Raw genomic sequence first — 23,458 nt, forward strand, 5'->3', positions numbered from 1 at the left:
TAAATTGAATCACATTTTTTCGAATCATCCTACACCATACTAATTCGATACACCCTCATTTGATTTACTACTATAATTTGTAAATTGAATTTGACTAATTCCATATAGAAAAATGCTATTTGTACAATAAAACTAGCTATTAAAATCAATCACCAATGTATTTGTGTATAAATACATGTGTAGTTTAATTTATTTTCAATGTGTATTTGTATTCCAATATATATTTTATATTAATGGCGAATTTTGGTATACACATAACATAACTCTTCTATATATATATATAGTAACATGCATAGGGACATCTACGTAACATTTTCTACTTTGGGTGATTCATATAATATTAGGATGACTTCGGTTTATATAAGTGTTTTACCTAAATTAAACATATATTAACATTTCTTATACTAAACTTATAAATGGTATTTAGTATAGAATTTTTTCGAGTATCTAGAAATATTCATTGAAGAGGCTTCAAATTCATTTGAATTATTGATATCCTTGTCAACAAGATTTGTTTTTTAAATTCATTATTTTCTCAAACCAAAAAAAAAAATAAAAAAGGAAGAAGAAGAAGTTACACACAATAGTCATTATTCTTATATTCTAGTAGTAGTAGAAAATTTTCATAATTTTAGTCACGACAACTCATCTTTCAACTACAATATTTAACCCAAATTCTCCTTTGTATATCAAAGTTTAACTAACATCATTTTATTTATGTCCCAAAGTTAGGAGCTATTTATGAGTATCGATCTAAGTCGAATTCCATGCCATAATATTAACTAACCCATTAACTTAAAATGGGAAAGAGCAGAATTGCCATGGTCATGCAGGCCCTTGCTATGATAGTAAGCCATGAAATCTTTGAGTGATGTATCCCTATACACTGGAGGGTTATCCTCAGACAAGAGTTCCTTGATGGGTCCATACATTCTTGTGTGGTGACGATGAACAGTGAAAAAGCATGCCACTGATACTCTTGGCCCTACATGATTTGCAAGCACACGGTGCTCCACACTCTTGAATTTGTCGTTGGACATTAGCTGTAGTATGTATCATATTATAGCAACATATAAATTAAAATATAGTAGTACTAATCTAATCATGCATTTTTAACTCAATTCAAAAAAATTGGACTTACTTGTAGCAGATCTCCAATGTTGACTACTATAGCTCCATGAAGAGGAGGCACATCAATCCAGCCATTTTGGGTCAAAACTTGGAGGCCACCTATGTGATCTTGAAGCAGAAGAGTTAGGAAATCGGGATCAGTGTGTCTGGTAGTTCCCATGGTGAGTTCTGGCTCAGGACATGCTGGGTAATAATGGTACAAAATTGAGTGCCCTTTTGCACAGTCCAAGCTTTCAAGATGTTCAGCTTTAAGTCCAAGTGCTTCTGATAGCAATTCAAATAGCACCTTCCCCAAAATCATCACTTGCCTTGAATATTCCATTGTCACTTCCCTGCAAATTAAACTAGGTAGTTATGTACTCTGAATTAAGAGTCATGTTATAACTACTTTTTTTTTTTTCAACCAATAGCCAATCTTTTTAAATGATTTTATTTACAAATTTTAAATTATAAACCTAAATACTAAACAGTTAGTTTACATACTTTTTGGTGAATTAATTACTAATTAAATCCATAGGATATAGGATTAACCAGTAATTACCTACCTGCATGGGGGAGGCAGTTCTTGAGGATCAAGGGGTTCAGGGCCCATAAGACAGAACAGTGTGTCTCTCCAATTAGCATACTTCGATTGATACAAATCAAAGTTGCTAAGATACTTCACTTTCTTCATCATCTCCCTTGTGTAGTACTCTGCTTTCACCTCCTGTGCCAGCTCGTGAAACTCACGCGCCGCCGTCAGCGTCTCTTCCAGAAGCTTCACGGGGATCCCGTGATTCACCACCTGGAAAAACCCCACCGTCTCCGCCGCATGTCTTACGCTCGCCACTACTCCGGCGCGGTCTCCGGAGATATCCTTGAGGTCGATGACTGGAATACTGAACTGGGTAGGTGTCGGTTCTCCCGGAGATGGATCGCCGGCGGTTAGCTCTTCCGGAGGGCGAATGAAGATTTGTGGAAGTTTGGTGATGCCGGAGTCAACCAGGCCTTTGACTCCGGCTTTGGATTCATCAAAAGCCTTCAATTGTCTCAAGCGATCGTTGATTGCGGGATTTCCGGCCCCGGTGACAATCATTGTATTTGTGACACTGTGACGGTGATTACTGTTACAAGATTGACCCTCTCTCTGGCCTCTGCATCAAGTAACAAGATTTTTTTATATTGGCATATCGCACGTGCTAATACTGTCCAAGGTTGTTATTAGTCTCACCTCTCACGTGATCTAAGCTGTTGCCAATTTGGAATTTGCTATGGGCAACCTCCATCACAAAATGTCTGAAAAATAATAAATTTAAAATAGTACGAATTTCCAGGGTAAAAAGAAAAGGTTGGTAAATTCTCATTAGTGGTAAATGAAAAGAAAACTTGTTGAGAAGCAGAGAACCACATTAGAGAGATAAGGTAGGTAGAGGAAAAAGAAACTGAGCACGTGTTTTTATGGATAACAGTCATAACACCTAAAGAGTATTTGGACACCGCACTGTGCCGTACAAATTACACAATATCAACCAGCAATTTGTATCATAACATGGTGGTTACTAATGAAGAAGGAAGTAAAGTAGAACACGAATCTGGTTATGACAGGCAAAGGGAGCTTAAGCTTCTTGATGAGTCCAAAGCAGGTGTGAAGGCCCTTGTTGATGCCGGTTTGTCTAAGCTTCCAAGGATCTTCATTCATGAAAATCTTAACACATCTTCCTCTGCTACCAATGACAATGTTACTATTCGATCAATGCATGAGCAAGTTAGCTCACGGCTTGAGATCATTGAGAAGGTGAAAGATGCTTGTGAGAAATGGGGTTCTTTCAAGTGGTGAACCATGACATTCCACAGTGTGTTTTGGATGAAATGCTTGATGGGGTTCGCAGATTTCATGAGTAGGATCCTGAGGTGAAGAGAGAATTCTATTCACGTGATATTTCGAGGATGGTGTATTACAACACCCACACGGATTTGTACACAACTCCTGCGGTTAATTGGAGGGATACACTCTCTTGTGTATTGTCTCCAAGGCCTCTTCATCCTCTCCAACTCCCTTCAATCTGCAGGTATATGGTTCCAACAACATGCTAGTACTTAGTCAGTTACATTGAAATTTTAATTAGTTTATGATATGAATTGTATTAGTTATTCCCAAAAGAGCTGGTGCTACTTATAAATGAACAGTAATAATACTTGGTCATCACAACTTAATTGACATAATTGCTCCTTAATCGGATGACAAAAGTTGTGTTTTCTAGCTATTCATAATTGTAAAATCTAATTTCCCTGCAGAGATATAATAATTAAGTACGCAGAGTATGTTAAGAAATTGGGATTAGTTCTATTTGAATTGCTTTCAGAAGCATTAAGCCTTAATCCCAGTTACCTCAAAGACATAGATTGTGCAGAAGGGCTATACATGCTTAATCATTATTACCCTCCTTGTCCTGAGCCTGAACTCACTTTGGGAACAAGTGGGCATTATGATTCTGCCTTCCTCACTGTTCTACTACAAGACCAAGTTGGTGGACTTCAAGTCTTGTATGAAAACCAATGGATTGACATCACTCCCATTCCTGGTGCTCTCATTAATAACCTTGGTGATTTGATGCAGGTATCAATTTTTTATAGATATTTTTACACACTGCTTTGTGGCTATGTGAATTAATGTGTCAACATCATTTTTAACAGCTGATCACAAATAGTAAGTTTGTGAGCTCCAAGCACAGAGTTGGCTCAAAAAACAGGCCCGCGAGTTTCGGTTGCATGCTTTTTTAGACAGCATTTTCAACTTGAGACTTCAAAAGTGTATGGACCAATAAGGGAGTTGGTTACAGAGGAGAATCCTGCAATGTTCAAAGATATCACAGTGAAGGAGTTGATTACACACAGATATACCGTAGGGCTAAATGGTGTCCGTGCACTAGAACACTTCAAGCTATAATAAGAAGTGCGACACGTGGCTGTGGCATTGCAACTTTATGTTGTGATTAACGTTAACAAAGCATATTTTAATTCAAGAATATTTTTGAAACAATTAAATGATAGTGGTTGTTGAAATTTTTTATGACATTGGAAAAAAGTTGTGTATAGAAACTTCAATTGTTCATACTGCGCGGACAATCATTTTGCATTACGTATATATGTCTGAAAAATAATAATTTTATATTTAAATAGATATCTAATTTTTCTATATTTAATTTACGAATGTTAATTAATTTGATTATAGTTTTTACATATTTTCACCTTTTTTTCCTTATGGCAACTTAAGTTCATAAACTCGATAAGTTTAATTAAAATAGTACTAAATTCAGGCGTCAAAAAAGACTTCCAGAGAAGAGAGATAAGGTTAAGGAAAAAAGAAACTAACCACGTGTTTTTATGGATAGCGCGTAGTATAGAGTATTTGGACACCCCAATGTGCTGTCCAAATTACACTGTTTATCATTACTCAGAAAGGGAGTGGAATTGAAGAACATGATGGCTACTGATGCAGAAGAAAATCAAGTAGAACACGGCTCTTGTTATGACAGGCAAAGGGAGCTTAAGCTTCTTGATGAATCAAAAGCAGGTGTGAAGGGCCTTGTTGATGCTGGTTTGTCCAAGATTCCAAGGATCTTCATTCATGAAAACCTTAACATATCTTCCTCTGTTACCAATAACAATGTTACTATACCAGTCATTGACTTGGGATCACTGCATGAACAAGGTAGCTCACGGCAAGAGATTATTGAGAAGGTGAAAGATGCTTGTGAGAAGTGGGGGTTCTTTCAAGTGGTCAACCATGACATTCCAGAGTGTGTTCTGGATGAAATGATTGATGGGGCGCGCAGATTTCATGAGCAGGATCCTGAGGTGAAGAGAGAGATCTATTCACGTGATATTTCAAGGATGGTGTATTACAACACCAACTTTGATTTGTACACAACACCTGCGGTTAATTGGAGGGATACACTCACTTGTGTATTGGCTCCAAGGCCTCTTGATCCTCTCCAACTCCCTTCAATCTGCAGGTACATATGGTTTCTACTTTCTTCTTTCTATTTGTAGAAAGAACAGTACAGAACTCCATCATGCTAGTGGTTCCAACAACATACTAGTAGTTAGTTAATGTAAACCTTAAGAGATAGAGAAAAATCAAATGAAAGAGTGAGAGCTAATATTTGTAGAAAGTGAATTATCATTCAGATCTTTTGTAAGTGTATAAAGAGTTACACTGCAGAGTTATATATATACACTTGTACTAAGCAAAGCTAAGCCAACCTAACTGCTATAACTACTTAGGTTTTTTATAAATTATAACTTATTGCAGACCCTACACATTCAAGAACTTATTTTCACTTAAAGACTCATAAGCTGAACTATACATTAACAGTTAATTTTAGTTCATGATATGAATTTTATTAGTTATTACTTATTAGTAAGTTTAGTGTATAAAATAAGCCAAAAAGAGCTGCTGTGACTTTTAAGTGAACAGTAATAATTTTTGGTGAGATTGATCCTATTGAAGTCTTCTATTCATAACTTGATAAGACAATTTATGTAGTGTCTTATAGTAAATTTGGTCACCACAACTTAATTGAAATAATTGCTCTATAATCTTATAAGAATTGTGTTTTCTAGCTATTCATGATTGTAAAATCTAATTTCCTTGCAGAGATATAATAATTAAGTACGCAGAGTATGTTAAGAAATTGGGACTAGTTCTATTTGAATTGCTTTCAGAAGCATTGGGCCTTAATCCCAATTACCTTAAGGACATAGATTGTGCAGAAGGACTTTTCATGCTTAATCATTATTACCCTCCTTGTCCTGAGCCTGAACTCACTCTGGGAACAAGTGGCCATTGGGATTCTAGCTTCCTCACTGTTCTATTACAAGACCAAGTTGGTGGACTTCAAATCTTCTATGAAAACCAGTGGATTGATATCACTCCCGTTCCTGGTGCTCTCATTATTAACCTTGGTGATATGATGCAGGTGGTGATTATTTTATCAACTTTTTTATAGATATTTTTACACACTGCTTTGTGGCTATGTGATTTAATGCTTCAACATCATTTTTAACAGCTGATCACAAACCATAAGTTTGTGAGCTCCAAGCACAGAGTTTTGGCTCGAAAAACAGGTCCGCGAGTTTCGGTTGCATGTTTTTTTAGACAGCATCTTCAACCTGAGATTTCAAGAGTGTATGGACCAATAAAGGAGTTGGTGACAGAAGAGAATCCTGCAATGTATAAAGATATCACAGTGAAGGAGTTGATGACACACATGTATGCCATAGGACTAAATGGTGTCTCTGCACTAGAACACTTCAAGCTATTATGTATGAAATAACAACTCTGAAATCTGTTAAGTTGTTTCATGATATAGAACTCTGAAAACTATAATCTGTTAAGCTTTTATGTCTCTCTGGTTATCTAAAATCGCATCGGCTATAAAATTTTTCCATGTTGGCATATTGCACGTGCTAATTCTGTGCAAGGTTGTTAGTCTCACGTGATGTAGGCTGCTGCCATGTGCAACTGTGCAAGCTCCATCACTAACTAGATGTCATACTAAACAATCATTCTGCATTAGGTATATATGTCTGAAAAATAATAATTTTATATTTAAATAGATATGTAACTTTTTGTATATTTAATGTACAACTATTAATTTGATTATAGTTTTACAATATTTTCATCTTTGTTTTTCCTTATGGCAACTTAAGTTCATAAAGTCGATGAGTTTAATTTAAAATAGTACTAAATTCCGGGGTTAAAAGAAGGTTGGTAATTTCTCACTAGTGGTAAATGAAAAGAAAACCTCTTGAGAAGCAGAGAATCAAACTAAAGAGATAAGGCTGAGGAAAAAAGAAACAGACCACGTGTTTTTAGTTTTTTATGGATAACCTAACCCGTAGTATAGAGTTTTTGGACACCCCAATGTGCTGTCCAAATTACATTATTTATCATAACAAGTCACACATCAACATTATTTTATCATTCTAGAACATGGTGGCTACTAATGAAGAAGGAAGTTATGACAGGCAAAGGGAGCTTAAGCTTCTTGATGAATCAAAAGCAGGTGTGAAGGGCCTTGTTGATGCTGGTTTGTCTAAGATTCCAAGGATCTTCATTCATGACAACCTTAACACATCTTCCTCCACTGCTACCAATAATGATGTTAGTATTCCAGTCATTGACTTGGGATCACTGCATGAACAAGGTAGCTCACGGCATGAGATCATTGAGAAGGTGAAAGATGCGTGTGAGAAATGGGGGTTCTTTCAAGTGGTCAACCATGACATTCCACAGTGTGTTCTGGATGAAATGCTTGATGGGGTGCGCAGATTTCATGAGCAGGATTCTAAGGTGAAGAGAGAATTCTATTCACGTGATGATTCAAAGAGGGTGTTGTACAACACCAACTTTGATTTGTACACAACTCCTGCGGTTAATTGGAGGGATACATTCTCTTGTGTAATGGCTCCAAGGCCTCTTGATCCTCACCAACTCCCTTCAATCTGCAGGTACATATGGTTTCTACTTTCTATTTTCTATTTGTAGAAACAATAGAACAGAACTCCACTATGCTATAGTAGTTAGTTGGTTCCACTCAAATTTTAGCCCATGATATGAATTGTATTGTATTATTTATTAGTAAGTTTAGTGTATAAATTAAGGCCAGAAGAGCTGTGCAAACAATTTCTTTAGTGAGAGTCCTGAGTAGTGACTTATCAGTTCATTTGGTCACCACAACTTAATTAACATAATTGCTCCATAATCTTACTAGAATTTTGTCTCTTCTGGCTATTCATGATTTACATTACTAACTAATGTTTGTTTTTCATGATTGTAAAATCTAATTCCCTTGCAGAGATATCATAAGTAAGTACACAGAGTATGTTAAGAAATTGGGACTAGTTTTATTTGAATTGCTTTCTGAAGCATTAGGCCTTAATCCCAATTACCTTAAAGACAAAGATTGTGCAGAAGGGCTTTTCATGCTTAATCATTATTACCCTCCTTGTCCTGAGCCTGAACTCACTCTGGGAACAAGTGGCCATTGGGATTCTGGCTTCCTCACCCTTCTCCTACAAGACCAAGTTGGTGGACTTCAAATCTTCTATGAAAACCAATGGGTTGATATCACTCCTGTTTCTAATGCTCTCATTATTAACCTTGGTGATATGATGCAGGTGGTGATTATTTTATCAATTTTTTATAGATATTTTTACATATATGCATATAGAAAAATCAATACCTAAATTAGTCACTATAAATTTGTATATAAATGTATATATTATTTAATTTATTTTTAATATATATTTTATATTTTAACATATATTCTGTTAGAGTGACTAATTTTAGTAACTGATTTTTTGTGTGGACATAATATAATTGTTTTACACACTGCTTTATGGCAATGTGAATTAATGTCTCAACATTTTTAACAGCTGATCACAAACAATAAATTTGTGAGCTCCAAACACAGAGTTTTGGCTCAAAAAATAGGTCCACGAGTTTCGGTTGCATGCCTTTTTAGACAGCATCTTGAACCTGAGACTTCAAAAGTATATGGACCAATAAGAGAGTTGGTGACAGAAGAAAATCCTGCAATGTACAAAGATATCACAGTGAAGGAGTTTGTTAAGCACTATTATGCAAAAGGACTTCATGGTGTCTCTGCACTAGAACACTTCAAGCTATAATTATAATACATACACACTGATGGTTTCAGTGGCTAAGAGAAGGGGGGATTGAATCTTAGCCCATTTTTGCTTGCTAAAACTTGCTGGACTTAGAAGAGACTTTTCTGTTTTATCTCGTCCCTAGCCACGAGACATTTTTTATTTTTCATCTGAACAGTAAAGACAGAATTGAAGTAGGAAGAGAGAGAGAAGATTACACCCAGATATATCCTGGTTCAGCTGCTAAGTGCAGTGCAGCCTACATCCAGTCTCCATCACAACAATGATGGAATTTCACTATAATCATCCAGATTACAAGTTGTAAAGTGCTAACCCAACTTACAAGGGGATTCTCACAGAATCATGAAACACAACACAGATGTACAAAGGAACTCTAAGACATCTATGGCTTTTTCTTTTAATTTTGCACTCTCTGCCTTTTTTCGCTCTATGGTTTTTTCATACAAACCTCACTGTTTGCCTTTTTCCATGAGACTCAAGACATGACAAAATTAAACAGAAAAATATTAAACAGAAAACATTGAAGGAGAAGAAGAACTGCTAGCTTAGGTAGCTCTGAGAACTCTGTGCCTTGCACTCTCAAATCTTACCCCTTGCTTCAAACCATGACTGTTCACCCCTTTTATAGAGAAGTGAAGCCTTCACAGTTGAAACACAAACCTGAGCTCAGCTTCTTTTCCTTCACACAAAACCGGTTCCGCCACTAAGAGAGAAGAGGTAACTCATGCAAAAACCAACATGCAAATACCTCTAGTCCTTCCTTGGTCATCATTCTTCATCAATCCGAGCACTCCATCCTTGGCTTCCTCTCCAAGATGGATTTCTGGCCCTTGATGCTTCATGATGATGATGACTTCATCTGCTTCAATCTCTGCCTTCAACCATCACTTCGTCACTCTAGCTACTCCCTGTGGTGGTTGATCAGAATCGAAGACAAGTCACGCCTCCAAGATCTTCCTTGCTGGCTGAATCTTCAATGTCCATTTTGAGCATGAAAAGCTCAAGATAACCTCACCAAATCTAACCATATTTGGTGAATATCTCAGCCACAGCTCATTTTTATTTTAGTATGTTTTCTTGCCATCATTAGCTTGATGGTCTTGTAGCTTGTTCTTCCCTTGCTTCGGTAGCTCCATTTTGCTTTCATGGAAGCCATTGTTTCCAGTGTAATAACCGAAGAGAGAAGGAAAGGTAAGAGAGAGGAGAGAGAAGTTTGAACTCAAACTAATGGGTAATAACAAAATGAAATTAAAGTCCCACTTCCCTAGCTTAGAGTGGCGTGTATCATTACGATCACCATCATGTCAATCACACATTCTCTCTCACGTTCCCCATGCTAGTTTAATTAAATTTCAAATCCTTCAAAAAGTGAGTTGGAATCCGTTGGAAGCTTCATGGATTCGGGTAATGCATGGAAGCATTCAATAATTTTGGGCTTGGTTGCAATAAGGATTATTCTTGGCCCAACTAGTAACAATTGCTTTCCTGATGGATTTGGATCAAACATAGGAAGCTTTCTTTAGACTTGTAGTAACAATATTAATCTAGCCCAGTTAATCATCACAATAATTCAGCCATATATCATTGAATATTTTTGAATCAATGCTGAATTGGAAAGCAAATTCACACTTGGGCTGCAGCATTTTATTTTATTTTCGGCCCAATTCAATTCCTGTATTACAAAATTATTAATTAACATATAATCAAATAACATTGAATTAATAATTTTGTAATTAAATATTTTAATAATGTTTGTTCATCACAAAAATTAATTTGGAGTTTTCCAAACTCATCACACACAATTGAGAGTTTCAGCATTTCCTCAAATTGAGTACGAAATAAGAACTCTGAAATCTGTGAAGTTGTGATCATGTCTTCATGATATAGAAAACTATTTAAGTATGTAACAGGCAACTTTTTTTTTTCTTGTTTGGGTACAATTGTGACTTATTACTTAATTTATGCCTAATTTTAGCTGCGTTTGTGTTCATTTTTTTTGTATTATTTTATTTGATTTAGAATTTGAGAGATTAATATAATTTGGATGTACTATAAAATTAACCTTGAGAGTTAAATGAAAGCATTATTCAGTCACCAAAAAAAAAAATGAAAGCATTATTTTACTCTGTAAAGTGATGAGAATACTAGTAGTAGTATACTCATTTAGGCAATTGTCTCTGTTCTATTTGTATTTCTTCTTTATAGTACTTGCACAACTAAATTCAGATTTATCATTAATTAAAATGCTAAAATTATAAATAGTGTTAATATTATAAGTCTTATTTTACATGAATTTCCAATGTATTAATAAATTAATTAATGTAAAATCTTATAATTTTTTTTATGTGTAAAAAAAATCCTATCTATCTTTTCATGCACTAATTAATCATATGAATTGCTAACTTACTGCATTCACCTTAATCTTGCTCATAATTACTACATGATACCATATTTAAAACAGATTCTATTTCGAGTTTGGATCGTCTAAGACTCGCCAATTAAAGCCCACATTGTTTCGCTTTCACCATATTTAAGGGTACGAATCCTGGCCAAAAAAATAAAAGGGGTACGAATGAATGGGTTTTGTGCATTAATCACATTGATTAAGGCATGATAAAGATTGTTTTGTAACAATAATGCATTCTACCTGTACATTTATATTGATATATCCCAATAAAAAAAGGTGAGTTCTATGGTGTAGAAAGAAAAAAATTTCTATACCTATAGATATGTGTTGGTTCATTGGAGAGCTTGACAAATGTTTAAAGGGGGACAAAATCTGTACTCTTTGCAGGAAAAGTACAAGGGCCTTGTTTTTTCTGCAAGTGGTTAGGTCAAAATTTTGATTGACTAATTATACTAATTAAAATTAAATTTAGTAAGATGATAAACCTCACCACAATATTATTTTTTTATCGATCTTTAACAACTACAATAAAAGGCTTCAGTTTATATATTTTATTTTGTTTGAACTTTGAATCATTTTAATCTTTTAATAAACTAACTTATTATTTTTATTTTTAATCCATATTTATTATTGTTATTACTATTATAGTAAACTTTGTTAAATCCAAATAAAAATTTAATTATTTTGTTGGTTTCTATAATTTTGCAAAATTTTCAATTAGGTCTTTATATTTTTTTAATTTGGTTTTTGCATTAATTTTTTTAATTAGGTCCTTTTTTACCGTATAGAGACTCAATTAAAAAAACTTTAGAGCAAAGATTCAATTAAAAAAAATATATAAAAACTTAATTAAAAATTTCATAAAATTATAAAAATCAATGGAATAAATAAGCTCCAAATAAAAAATATATTCATTGTGTTATATTGTAAGCCAAAATACAATTGTAATGTATTCCAGAAATATGACTCACATATTACATAATTAGTCATACTAACAATATCCATTTGTAATTAATTTTTTTTTATATTATGAGCAATACATACTTAATGATCTTTTTATTATTAAAATAAAATAAATTACACTAATTTTTGCTAGCATCTAAATTCACTAAATACGTTTAATTAAATTAAAAGTTAACAATGAAAAATATTATTTATTATATTGTTATTTACAATTTTTAAATTTTGTGACGGTAAACATACTTTTAAGACAATTTAATAATATAAAACTTATGACACAAATATTTTTTTTATTAGATATCATACAACCCTTTATTTTTAAACAATATTGCCATATAAAATAATTTACTATATATTTTGTAAATAAAAAAATAAATTTAGAATAAAAAAAATATTCATATATGCTCAATAATGAGAAATAGGAGCCGTATGATTGTAATTGATTTACATCACATATTTTAGAGTATTTCCAATACTAGTTTTAATTTTAATTTTATTTTAAATTTTATAAAAATATTTGTAAAATTATATGTCATAAATAGTTATTTGAAATTAAAAATAAAATTTATTCTTTTAATACTTAATCTTAATTCATTTCGAATTTTATATTATTTTTAATTATTTCATCAAAATAATTATATAAATAACAAAAATTTTTATTTTTTATTAAGAGGATATCGTATTTCTAAAATAATATTAATTTTATTTTATAAATTAATTTTAATATGGATTTTAATTTTAAATTAATTTATTTTTAAAAATTATCAAAATTAATACTCTGTTAGAAATACTCTTCATGTCAATTATGTGAGTAGAATTTCTTCATTTTGTCAGGTCACCATAAAGTACTAATGTTACCCTATTATTTTATTTGATATATCGAGTCACATGATTTGTATGCAAAACTTTAGCTTCCGCAGCTAGCCTATTTTGACATTGATCTTAACTTCTTTTATATATATGGTCAATGAATGCCCAAAAAGACCTTTGGTTCCTTTGGAATTTGGATATATAAGATTTTTTATTATTTAATATTATTATTCTTTTTAAACAATAATGTGCTGACACTTAGAAGTGACTCTATCGAGTATCGACATTAATTGTAGTAGTCTAGATTCATAGTTCTTTTTTTCATGTCCCTATTCCTTGATTATACAGATAACATGATTATATTATCTAATATAGAAAAAAATATTTGAAACATTAAAAATATAATAATTTAATGCTTTTCGTCAAAAGTTATATTTTTAAAATATTTACTAATAATTAGATGACACAAAATATAATTCGACTTTAACCCCCCAAAATACGGAGGCCAATTTTTTTTAAATATTATTTAGACTAACCAATTAAATAGTCAACTTTAAATCAATTAAATATTTAAATCACATAACTTGAAACTTTAATTTTCTTCAAAACCCCGTTCCACATGACATGGCCAATATCAAATCATACGCTCCCACGTCTCGAAGAAGGGTAGTCTCAAATAATGTTTATATATTTTTTATTTCTTAACATTTTTATAAAAAAAAAGTGTATAGACTTAGAAATAATGAAGAAATAAATTAAAAAAAGAAAAATATATATTTTTTCTATACTTACTGTACTGAAACGACAACATGTTAAATAGAAGACGCGGCGCACATTGCGACCATGCATCATGCATGAGGCACCGTCCTCTTTCTCTTTCTCTGCCCTTTCTTTTGTTTTCTACGTTTACTCATCTTTAAATATTCATTTAGAGTAAACTATTAAAATAGTGACTCAAAATTTATATAGTTGGTAAAAATAATTTTAAAAAGAGTAAATATCGATTTTGTACTCAATGGGAGTAAGTCTTATTTGTATCCTTAATGTTTAAATTGTCCTATTTGTATCTTTAACGTTTATAAAAGTGATTCAATGTTATTCTACTATCAATTATACTAATAAATCAAATTATATTTTTCAATTATTCTCATTTGAATGTATTCATTCTCAATTAGGTCTCACTTGGATGTGTTCGATTTTAATATTATTCCCATTATTTGTGTTTAGATTCAATTATGTTCCTAAAAAGTGAATTATGTAAATATTGTAGGAATTAGTTTCAACTTTTGATGAGCTATTTTTCGGAGTGAATCATCGATTCTATCATAGACATTTGTATTCTAACTTTAAGAAGAGATTTTTAAAACTCAAACTAAAGCGTTCATGGTGTGTAATTGACGGCAGGATAATATTGAATCACTTTTACAAACGTTAGGGATACAAATATGACGTTTTAAACGTTAGAGACACAAATAGAATTTACCCCAAATGTTGGGGATAAAAACGATACTTTACTCTTTTAAAAAATTCTAACGATAAATAAATTTTTAAAATATTTAAAAATACAATAAAAAAATAAATATTAAATATATTTAAAAAAATTTTAAATATAAATTCAGATCAATTGAATAAATTTTTTACTAAATAAAAAATATTTTTGTATTTATAAAAAATATAATATTAATTAATTATTTTTATCATATTTTTTAATTATTTAAAAGTTATTTTCATGTTTTGTCAATAATATTTTTAAGAACTTTATTGCCAGCATATAAATCTTTTTCGGTACAAATTGATAATTAACTCATAATCATTATTACTAAAGTTTATTCCTTATAAAAAATACAGAGTTAATTAACATTCATTAGATTTATTTATCATATTTCAATATTTATTATAAAATATTACGTTTTTATTATTTTAATTCTCTCAATAAATATCAGTATATATTAAATCATATTACATATAATTTAAATACACGCAAATCTTTCTCTATTACTCTCTCCTATCATTTCTAACATTCCTTTTATCTATCCAAAAAATTGGCGGTGTTATAGAAGTAATCTAGAGAGAGAATATATAGCATCATTTCATACCATCATAGGACGACATAGCTTATTGGGAAGAGAGAGGAATTAATTAACATGGTGGTCACTAATAACCAGGAAGATGGAGGATATGATAGGTTCAAGGAGTTAAAGCTTCTTGATGAAACAAAAGAAGGTGTGAAGGGTCTTGTTGATGCTGGTTTGACTAAACTTCCAAAGATCTTCATTCACGACAACCTTAACACTTGTTCCTCTCATCATGTCAGTGCTAATATTCCAGTCATTGACTTGGGATCACTGTATGAACAAGATAACTCATCATCAAGGCATGAGATCGTTGAGAAAGTGAAAGATGCGTGTGAAAAATGGGGATTCTTTCAGGTGGTCAACCATGACATTCCAAAGAGTGTGTTGGATGAAATGCTTGATGGAGTACGTAGATTTCATGAGCAGGATTCAGAAGCAAAGAAAAAATTCTATTCACGTGATATATCAAAAAGAGTGTATTTCTTAACCAACTTTGATTTGTATACAGCTCCATCAGCTAATTGGAGGGACACTCTTCATTGTGCATTATCCCCTGCCCCTTTTGATCCCAATCAACTTCCCTCTGTTTGCAGGTATTTCTATAACTCTCTGGTTAATTGGTAATAGCCCAATAGGCTTTTCTTTACTGTAAAAATAAAAAATCTTTATATGAAGTTATTTAACGGTTTTTAGTTTTATTTTCATACAAAAATATTTTTGTTAGAGTATTTATTTTATATTATATTATATATTTTATAGTTTTAGTAAGATTTTTTACTTTTAGTTTTGTCTAATTATTTTTAATTTAATTTAATCACGATTTTTTTCATGTATTTTTTGGGCCGACAAAGGCTAGCTCAGTCTATTTAGACTCGATTCATCTAAACTCGCAAGTTAAACTTTATTCACTAGTTATAATTTTTTTTTATTTTAGATTGTTTATGACCAGTTCGATAAGTTAAAAACGGACTAACTTTTTTATTATTGTGTTTTATCTTTTAAAAAATATTTTGACAAAAAAAATTATATTTAGATTAAAGATCTTAAACAAATAGTATTTTTTTTAGTTGATGGATAGCGTTTTTTGGTCAGATCAAAAGAAATATTGGCTAAAAATATTAATTTTTTTTAAGTGTAAGAAATTTAAATGGTCCGCCTATTTTAGTCTGTAGATCAGTCTGTTTAACCCAAAATTTAAATGTGATTAATTTTAGAGATAAAGTCTGCTCATTTAATTTGGTAAATGAGCTAGTCCAATAAATTTAATCTATTTTAATACACCATGTATTTTAATGAAAAATGTTGTTTTATAGAAATTTTTATAATATTTTGAAGGTAAAATAGATTTTCATATCAATTATTAATATGAAATAAATTTATTACTTGTAGAGATATAATAATGGAGTACTCAAACAATGTGAAGAGATTGGGACTAACTCTGTTTGAGTTGCTATCCGAAGCATTAGGCCTTAAGCCTGGCTACTTTAAGGATATAGATTGTGCAGAAGGGCTTTTCATGCTTGCCCATTATTTCCCATCTTGCCCTCATCCAGAACTCACCTTAGGGTCAAGTGGCCACTGGGATACTAGCTTCCTTACGGTTCTTCTTCAAGATCAAGTTGGTGGCCTTCAAATCTTTCATGAAAACCAGTGGATTGATATCAAACCTGTCCCTGGTGCTTTGATCATCAATGTGGGTGATATGATGCAGGTAATAACCTCATCAGTTATCTTATTAGGAGAATACATGTATCTAACCGTTTTTTTTAATTGGTATATATATATTTTTTAGAAGTGTTACTTAGCAGATTTTGTAACTTATAACCATTAATTAATATTATTAACGTTTTAAATGGTCTGAGATTACATATAATGTTATAAAATTATTTACTTTTCTTTTATTAATTAAATGCTAACTAATTTTTAATAAAAATACTAATTTCTTAGACTTTTCTTTTTCAACGGTAAATAAGTGTGGTTTTTATGGTTAAAGTATAGAAGTTAAGAAATCAATTAATTGAATAAAAAAAATAACTACTCACATGAAGTTTTATGTAAATATAATCATTAAAATTTAATTTGAATAAATATTATATTAAATAATTTAATTAAATATATCAAATCATACTATTATTTTTATACGAAAATATTTTTTGTGAATAGTCATTTAAAAATAATTTATATTGATAAAGAAAAACAAATTGTTTCATAAATATTTACAAATGATGGTAATTTTTTTAGTTGACTAAAATGAACAGTAAATAAAGAATCGGTGTAATTTTTATGTTGATAAATCATAATATATTAATAAATGAATTTGCTTTTATAACTAATGCTTCATATATATTGGAAGAATAATTATGAAATATAATTAGAATAGATAGCAAAACTCTATCTTTGCATATTAAGTCATGTGTGGAATTTTATTACATTACTTCAAAACTAACGTACCTATTAAAAAAGAGCGCTAAATGACATTATCTAACATCAAATTTTATATCTTGTTATTTTTTGCAGCTTATCACAAATAATAAATTTGTGAGCTCTAAACATAGAGTTTTAGCTCCAAAAATAGGTCCACGAGTTTCAGTAGCATGTTTCTTCAGACAAGATCATCCACCCGAGACATTTAAGGTGTATGGACCAATAAAAGAGTTGCTCACGGAAGAGAATCCTCCAATCTACAAAAATATCACAGTAAATGACTTAATTACATACCAAGATTCCATAGGGTTAAACGGTGTTTCAGCACTAGAACATTTCAAGTTGTAAACTATGAAGAATTTGAGTAGAAAATACAATTGGCTGATGCAAGTTATGCAAAACTGGTTTGGAGTGTGTTAAATTGATGAGAGATTCTAAATTACTGTATTTGCGTTTGAATTTGTTTTTTTTATCTCTAATAAATTCATGTTGAAATGCTTTTGATGTAATACATATCTAGTATGCAATAAAAGCTAAGCTGAGTGTTGGTTAAATAATTCAGGTATTTGTGACAAAAATTGTTCATATAAGGAAATTTATCTTAAATAAAGAAAGTGGTCCATCATTTGTACCATACGTAGCATCATTGTCGACTTGTCGTATATATGGCACGTTAACCACATGACAAGCCAAGTTATCGATAACATTTCATTGCATGCTAAAATATTATTTTGCGTAACAACAGCAAGTGAAGACGAATATAGCAGTCATAGTGGAAATTGATTCTTTTGAGATTTGCCACAATATAATGTATGCCTAACCAAAAAGCAGAAAGTTCAATCTTATACTACTTGTTTACGGTGTTAAAAATTGTCTAGGACACACATACATTGGTAACAGTTTTTTTTTTCAAAATTATATATCAAAGACAATTTCGATATGATTTTAAAAATCGTCAAAAAATTATGTATATCTTAATTAAACTCATACAAATATTTCAAAATATATGCATTTAAGAGCTTTATTAGAAGCACAACATATAAGGTTGTATTTAAAAGGGAGACTAAAATTGAAAGACAAAAACTAAGTGACACAAACTAAATTATATATGGTATAAAATATATTTAACTGAGTTATGCCTCAATATTATATTTGATTTAAAATAAATATAGAAATTGTAAGGTAGATTTAGAATTTGAAAAGTTTTAATTTTTGTCCTTTAAAATTTCAATCCTTCTGAATTTCTTCTATTTAGAGGTATTGAAAGAACTAAAACTTTTTGTTTCGAAATTTTCAAATCATCAAACATAATACTCAGAATTAATGTTTCGATCTCAGTTCCAAAAAACAAACGCACGCAGCCTAATAGTTAACATGATTGTCATTCATCAACAGAAACTAAACTTTGTGACTTTTAATTGATACATACCAATTACTTAACCAACACGAGGCTTTGGGTTTTTATTTCATATACTACATAAATACCCAAGCTATGGCATTTGGACATACATGAACTTATTATTATTAGATAGAAAACCAAATTATTTGACATTCATTCATATAAGACACATGCTAATTCAGAATCTCTCATCACTTCTTCAACACACTGCAAATAAAACAAACTTGCATAACTTTCAGCCAGTTTCTCTTCAAATTCTTCATGCATGCTTTACAACTTGAAGTGTTCTAGTGCCTTGACACCATTTAGCCCTATGGAGCCTTGGTATGTAATCAAGTCATTTACGGTTATATCCTTACAGATTGGAGAGTTTTCTTCTGTCAACAACTCCTTTATTGGTCCATATACCTTAAAAGTCCCAGGAGGATGATCTTGCCTGAAAAAGCATGCTATCAAAACTCGCGGACCTATTTTTGGAGGCAGAACTCTATGTCTAGAGCTCACAAACTTATCATCATTTGTCATTAGCTGTTAAAAATGATTATCAACCATACATAAAGTTGTTATTTACATAATTAATGTCATTAATATTAATTAAGCACAGATCATTGAACTTACTTGCATCATATCACCCACATTGATGATCAAAGCACCAGGGACAGGTGTGATATCAAGCCATTGATTTTCATGGAAGACTTGGAGGCCACCAACATGGTCTTGAAGAAGATCTGTGAGGAAGCTAGTATCCCAATGGCCACTTGCCCCTAAAGTCAGTTCTGGCTGAGGGCAAAATGGGAAATAATGGGCAAGCATGAAAATCCCTTCTGCACAATCTATGTCCTTAAGGTAACTGGGTTTGAGTTCTAATGCTTCAGAAAACAATTCAAACAGAGTTAGGCCTAGTCTCTTGACTCTGTTTGAGTATTCCATCATTATATCTCTGCAAGTAATAAATTGATTTGACATTAGTAAGAAAGTTAGTAACCCTTGATCAATATTCCAAAAGTTACTAATACTAGAAATCATATAAAGGGAAGAGGATAAGCGAGAGAAAACTAAAGAAAGTTAGAAGTGAAAGTTTATTAAAATAAGAAAAGTAATACAGGTGAAGTTTACCTATCAAATTCGTACGTTTAGACCATTTTTTAAGTATTGAATTTAAAATTATTTTTACTGATGCAATAATATATAATTAGATAATTATATAAAACTCGTTTACACTGCATGAAACTGAAATTCTGCACAATGTTATCAAATTCGTAAAATCTAGCTAAATTTAAACCATAAAATTTTTTTGTTACTCACTCGAAAGTAGTACAAGTACCTGCAAATAGAGGGAAGTTGGCGAGGATCAAAATTTGGTCAGGAAATACACTCTTTTTGACATATCACGTGAATAGAATTCTTTCTTTGCTTATGAATCCTGCTCATGAAATCTACGCACTCCATCAAGCATTTCATCCAACACACTCTTTGGAATGTCATGGTTGACCACTTAAAAGAAACTCCATTTCTCACACGCATCTTTCACTTTCCTAACGATCTCATGCCTTGATGATGAGTTACCTTGTTCATGCAGTGATCCCAAGTCAATGACTGGAATAGTAGCATTGACATGATGAGAGGAACAAGTGTTAAGGTTGTCGTGAATGAAGATCCTTGGAATCTTAGTCAAACCAGCATCAGCAAGACCCTTCACACCTTCTTTTGTCTCATCAAGAAGCCTTAACTCCTTCTACCTATCATAACCAGATTCATCAGTGCCAGCCATGTTCCACTCCATAAAAAAAAAGTTGCTATTTCAAGACTTCAGTGTTTAGTAGGAATGGCATGTAATGTTATTTTGCCTTGATTGCCTAGCGGAGTTCTTAATTATAATATCTGATATCAATTCTTGGACAAGGTATGAGTGCAATCAATTATAGGTACATGAAAGTCAACTTTATTTGATTATTAAAACATACATAATCCAATATTAGAAAGTGTTTAAGATTTGATGGCAACCCAAAAAAAAAAAGTTTAAGGTGTGATAAATATTTTTTACTGCTGACAGTTTATCACACGAGATATTTTCATATTTAAGGTGAGATTTAAACTTCCAAATTTTTAATTAAAAAATTAATGATGAGTTACTAGAACACTCTTAAGTATTTAATATTTTAAGAAATATATATTAAATTTAAATTTTAGATATAACAAATTTTTTTAGGAGAAAAAGAGCAATAAATATAAAAAAATTATTTTTTTAAAATTAATTTGAATTATAATAATTTGATTAATAAAAAAATAACATGTTATACATTGTTTGTTTTTTTTCTAATTCAGTGTTAATTGGATTAATTTTAAAATAGTTATTAATCGGTTTTAATAATTTACTTTCTTCAATAAATCACACATATATACTGAATATGATCATAAATAATATAGTAATAATAGTTAAATCCACCAACAAATATATTAGCTATATTATCACATTATTAAACAAATTAAATATAAAGACTATTAACACTTATAAATCTATAAAATCGCACTTTCTTTGATTCGTGCGAGGGTTTACTTGTCAAATAAACTTAAAATATAAATAAAAAATATTTAGAAAATGGACCTAGCATCACTTGAAAGAATAATGGAAAATAATCAACTTAGCTTATCATCCATGAGAACCATTTCTACGTAAGTCGTCTTGTTCTTGTCAAATTTGTATGGGACTTTCCATAACCTTATAATTCTTGCCTTTATTTTTCAAACTTTTTCATTACATAACCTACCGTACCATAGGTAACACTGTTGATAGAATCGTAATTAGTAGCCCTTAGGTATGAAAAATAATAAACAGAAGAAAATTTATACTTTGAGCTACCGTGACTCTGCCGCAAGACAATATATATATATATATATACACTAATTATACACTAATTATACACGGTAATAATTAGCAAATATCTTCAATGGAGATACTTACTACAATTAGGTGAAATTTATTTCATTATATTTTATTAACCTTTATGATTAATTTAATAGAGATACTTACTCAATATATATGTTATCTACATTAATTATATGCCAATATTTTTAGAAAATAGCTAAAAGAGGAGATATATAAAGATATATAATATCATTGCTATATAGGAAGTAGGGCTGTCAAACGGGTTAGTCCGGTCCATTTTTAGGCCCGACCCATTAAGCCAGTGGGTTAAATGGGCTGGCCCGTTTAAGCCCACTTTATTCGCAGGCCAGAATTTTAATTTCTAACTCGGACCGTTTATGGTCAGTCCGATGGGTTAAACGGGCCAACCCGTTTATCATTTAATTTTATTTTTTGAAAAATATTTTAACAAAAATATCACCTTTAGGTCAAAAATCTTTAAAAATAATATTTTTTTTAGTTGATAGGTCTGATTTTCAGGTCGAATCGAGAGAAATATCGACTAAAAGTACTGATTTTTTTGAAAAAATGTAAAAAAATAAACGGGCCACCCATTTAGCACACAGGCTAGCCCGTTTAGCCCGAAATTTAAACGGGTTTAATTTTAAAGGCAAAGTCCACCCATTTAAATGGGTAAACGGGTTGGTCTGATTAGTTTAACCCATTTTAACGGTCCTAATAGGAAGCATACATAAATTGATACATTTTTTTATTATATTATACAACTTAAAATTGTAGTATCATGTTATTATTAATTCTAGATACTTGCTATAATTATATCAAATTTAATTATGACTCTAAATAAATAAAATAGATAACATTCAATATTATTTTTTTCTGTTTACATTCAATATTTATTGTAAATATAAAAAGTAAGATAATTAATGAAAAAATATGAATAGAAAATAAAATATACTAATTAAAATTCAATTTGTTATCTAATTAATCTTGTGTCATACAAAACTTTATGAAAATGTTATGAATCACAAATTTTTTTTATTCTATAAAAAAAAAGCACTATACGTAACTTTTAGTCGTACAAAAATAATTATAAGAATTAATTATTGATATTGATATTAATCACAATTAATTATTGATATCCTATTTTTTTAAAATATATTTTAAAAAAGGTAAAATATATTTTAAAAAAATAGGATATTAATAATTAATTGTGATTAATATCAACATCAATAATTAATTCTTATAATTATTTTGTTATGACTAAAAGTTAGTATAGTATTTTTTTTGTAGAATAAAAAAAGTTTGTGATTCATAATATTTTCATAAAGTTTTATCGTATGGACACAAGATTAATTAGATAACAACTTGAATTTGAATTAATATATTTTATTTTCTGTTCATATTTTTTCATTAATTATCTTACTTTTTATATTTACAGTAAATATTGAATGTAAAAAAATATTGAATGTTATCTATTTTATTTATTTAGAGACACAATTAAATTTGATATTATTATAGCAAGTATCTAGAATTAATAATAACATGATACTACAATTTTAAGTTGTATAATATAATAAAAAAATGTATCAATTTATGTATGCTTCCTATTAGAATCGTCAAAATGGGCTAAACTCATCGGACCAGCCCGTTTATCCATTTAAATGGGCGGATTTTGCCTCTAAAATTAA

General features: G+C 30.7%; 4 protein-coding genes and 1 pseudogene across 8 annotated transcripts; 3 read left to right on the forward strand and 2 right to left on the reverse strand.

The window, feature by feature from the left end:
* Window positions 1-574: 574 nt before the first annotated feature.
* LOC107491187 (1-aminocyclopropane-1-carboxylate oxidase homolog 1) lies at window positions 575-2,274 on the reverse strand. The gene is made up of 3 exons (XM_016111983.3): window positions 1,677-2,274; window positions 1,142-1,463; window positions 575-1,043 (listed from the first exon to the last, which is right to left on the reverse strand). Exons 1-3 carry the CDS (start codon window positions 2,204-2,206, stop codon window positions 783-785), a joined length of 1,113 nt encoding a protein of 370 aa, XP_015967469.1. The 5' UTR covers window positions 2,207-2,274; the 3' UTR covers window positions 575-782.
* A 103-nt stretch (window positions 2,275-2,377) lies between these two features.
* On the forward strand, window positions 2,378-4,228 carry LOC107491192 (deacetoxyvindoline 4-hydroxylase-like; annotated as a pseudogene).
* A 203-nt stretch (window positions 4,229-4,431) lies between these two features.
* Window positions 4,432-9,211, forward strand: LOC107491189 (deacetoxyvindoline 4-hydroxylase). 5 transcript variants are annotated; one of them, XM_052262196.1, is made up of 4 exons: window positions 4,432-4,684; window positions 7,182-7,626; window positions 7,974-8,295; window positions 8,554-9,209. In XM_052262196.1, the coding sequence occupies exons 1-4, from the start codon at window positions 4,591-4,593 to the stop codon at window positions 8,806-8,808; spliced, it is 1,116 nt and encodes a 371-aa protein (XP_052118156.1). In that variant the 5' UTR covers window positions 4,432-4,590; the 3' UTR covers window positions 8,809-9,209. The 5 variants fall into 5 exon arrangements, with proteins under 5 accessions (XP_052118156.1, XP_020999139.1, XP_020999138.1 ...); XM_021143479.2 differs by lacking the exons at window positions 7,974-8,295; window positions 8,554-9,209 and adding exons at window positions 5,771-6,092; window positions 6,183-6,438 and having other exon boundaries at window positions 4,477-5,126; window positions 7,106-7,238; XM_052262197.1 differs by lacking the exon at window positions 4,432-4,684 and adding an exon at window positions 6,320-6,438 and having other exon boundaries at window positions 7,106-7,626; window positions 8,554-9,211.
* Window positions 9,212-15,124: 5,913 nt separating this feature from the next.
* On the forward strand, window positions 15,125-17,928 carry LOC107491191 (1-aminocyclopropane-1-carboxylate oxidase homolog 1-like). Its single transcript, XM_016111988.3, has 3 exons — window positions 15,125-15,653; window positions 16,450-16,771; window positions 17,578-17,928. The coding sequence occupies exons 1-3, from the start codon at window positions 15,130-15,132 to the stop codon at window positions 17,830-17,832; spliced, it is 1,101 nt and encodes a 366-aa protein (XP_015967474.1). The 5' UTR covers window positions 15,125-15,129; the 3' UTR covers window positions 17,833-17,928.
* A 1,008-nt stretch (window positions 17,929-18,936) lies between these two features.
* On the reverse strand, window positions 18,937-20,654 carry LOC107490880 (deacetoxyvindoline 4-hydroxylase). The gene is given in 4 exon segments (XM_021143481.2): window positions 18,937-19,411; window positions 19,502-19,823; window positions 20,208-20,237; window positions 20,239-20,654. Coding segments are annotated over 4 exon segments (1,026 nt in total). The 3' UTR covers window positions 18,937-19,153.
* Window positions 20,655-23,458: the final 2,804 nt, after the last annotated feature.

This window comes from Arachis duranensis, chromosome 5 (assembly GCF_000817695.3).
Source record: "Arachis duranensis cultivar V14167 chromosome 5, aradu.V14167.gnm2.J7QH, whole genome shotgun sequence".
Taxonomy (NCBI): Eukaryota; Viridiplantae; Streptophyta; class Magnoliopsida; order Fabales; family Fabaceae; genus Arachis; species Arachis duranensis.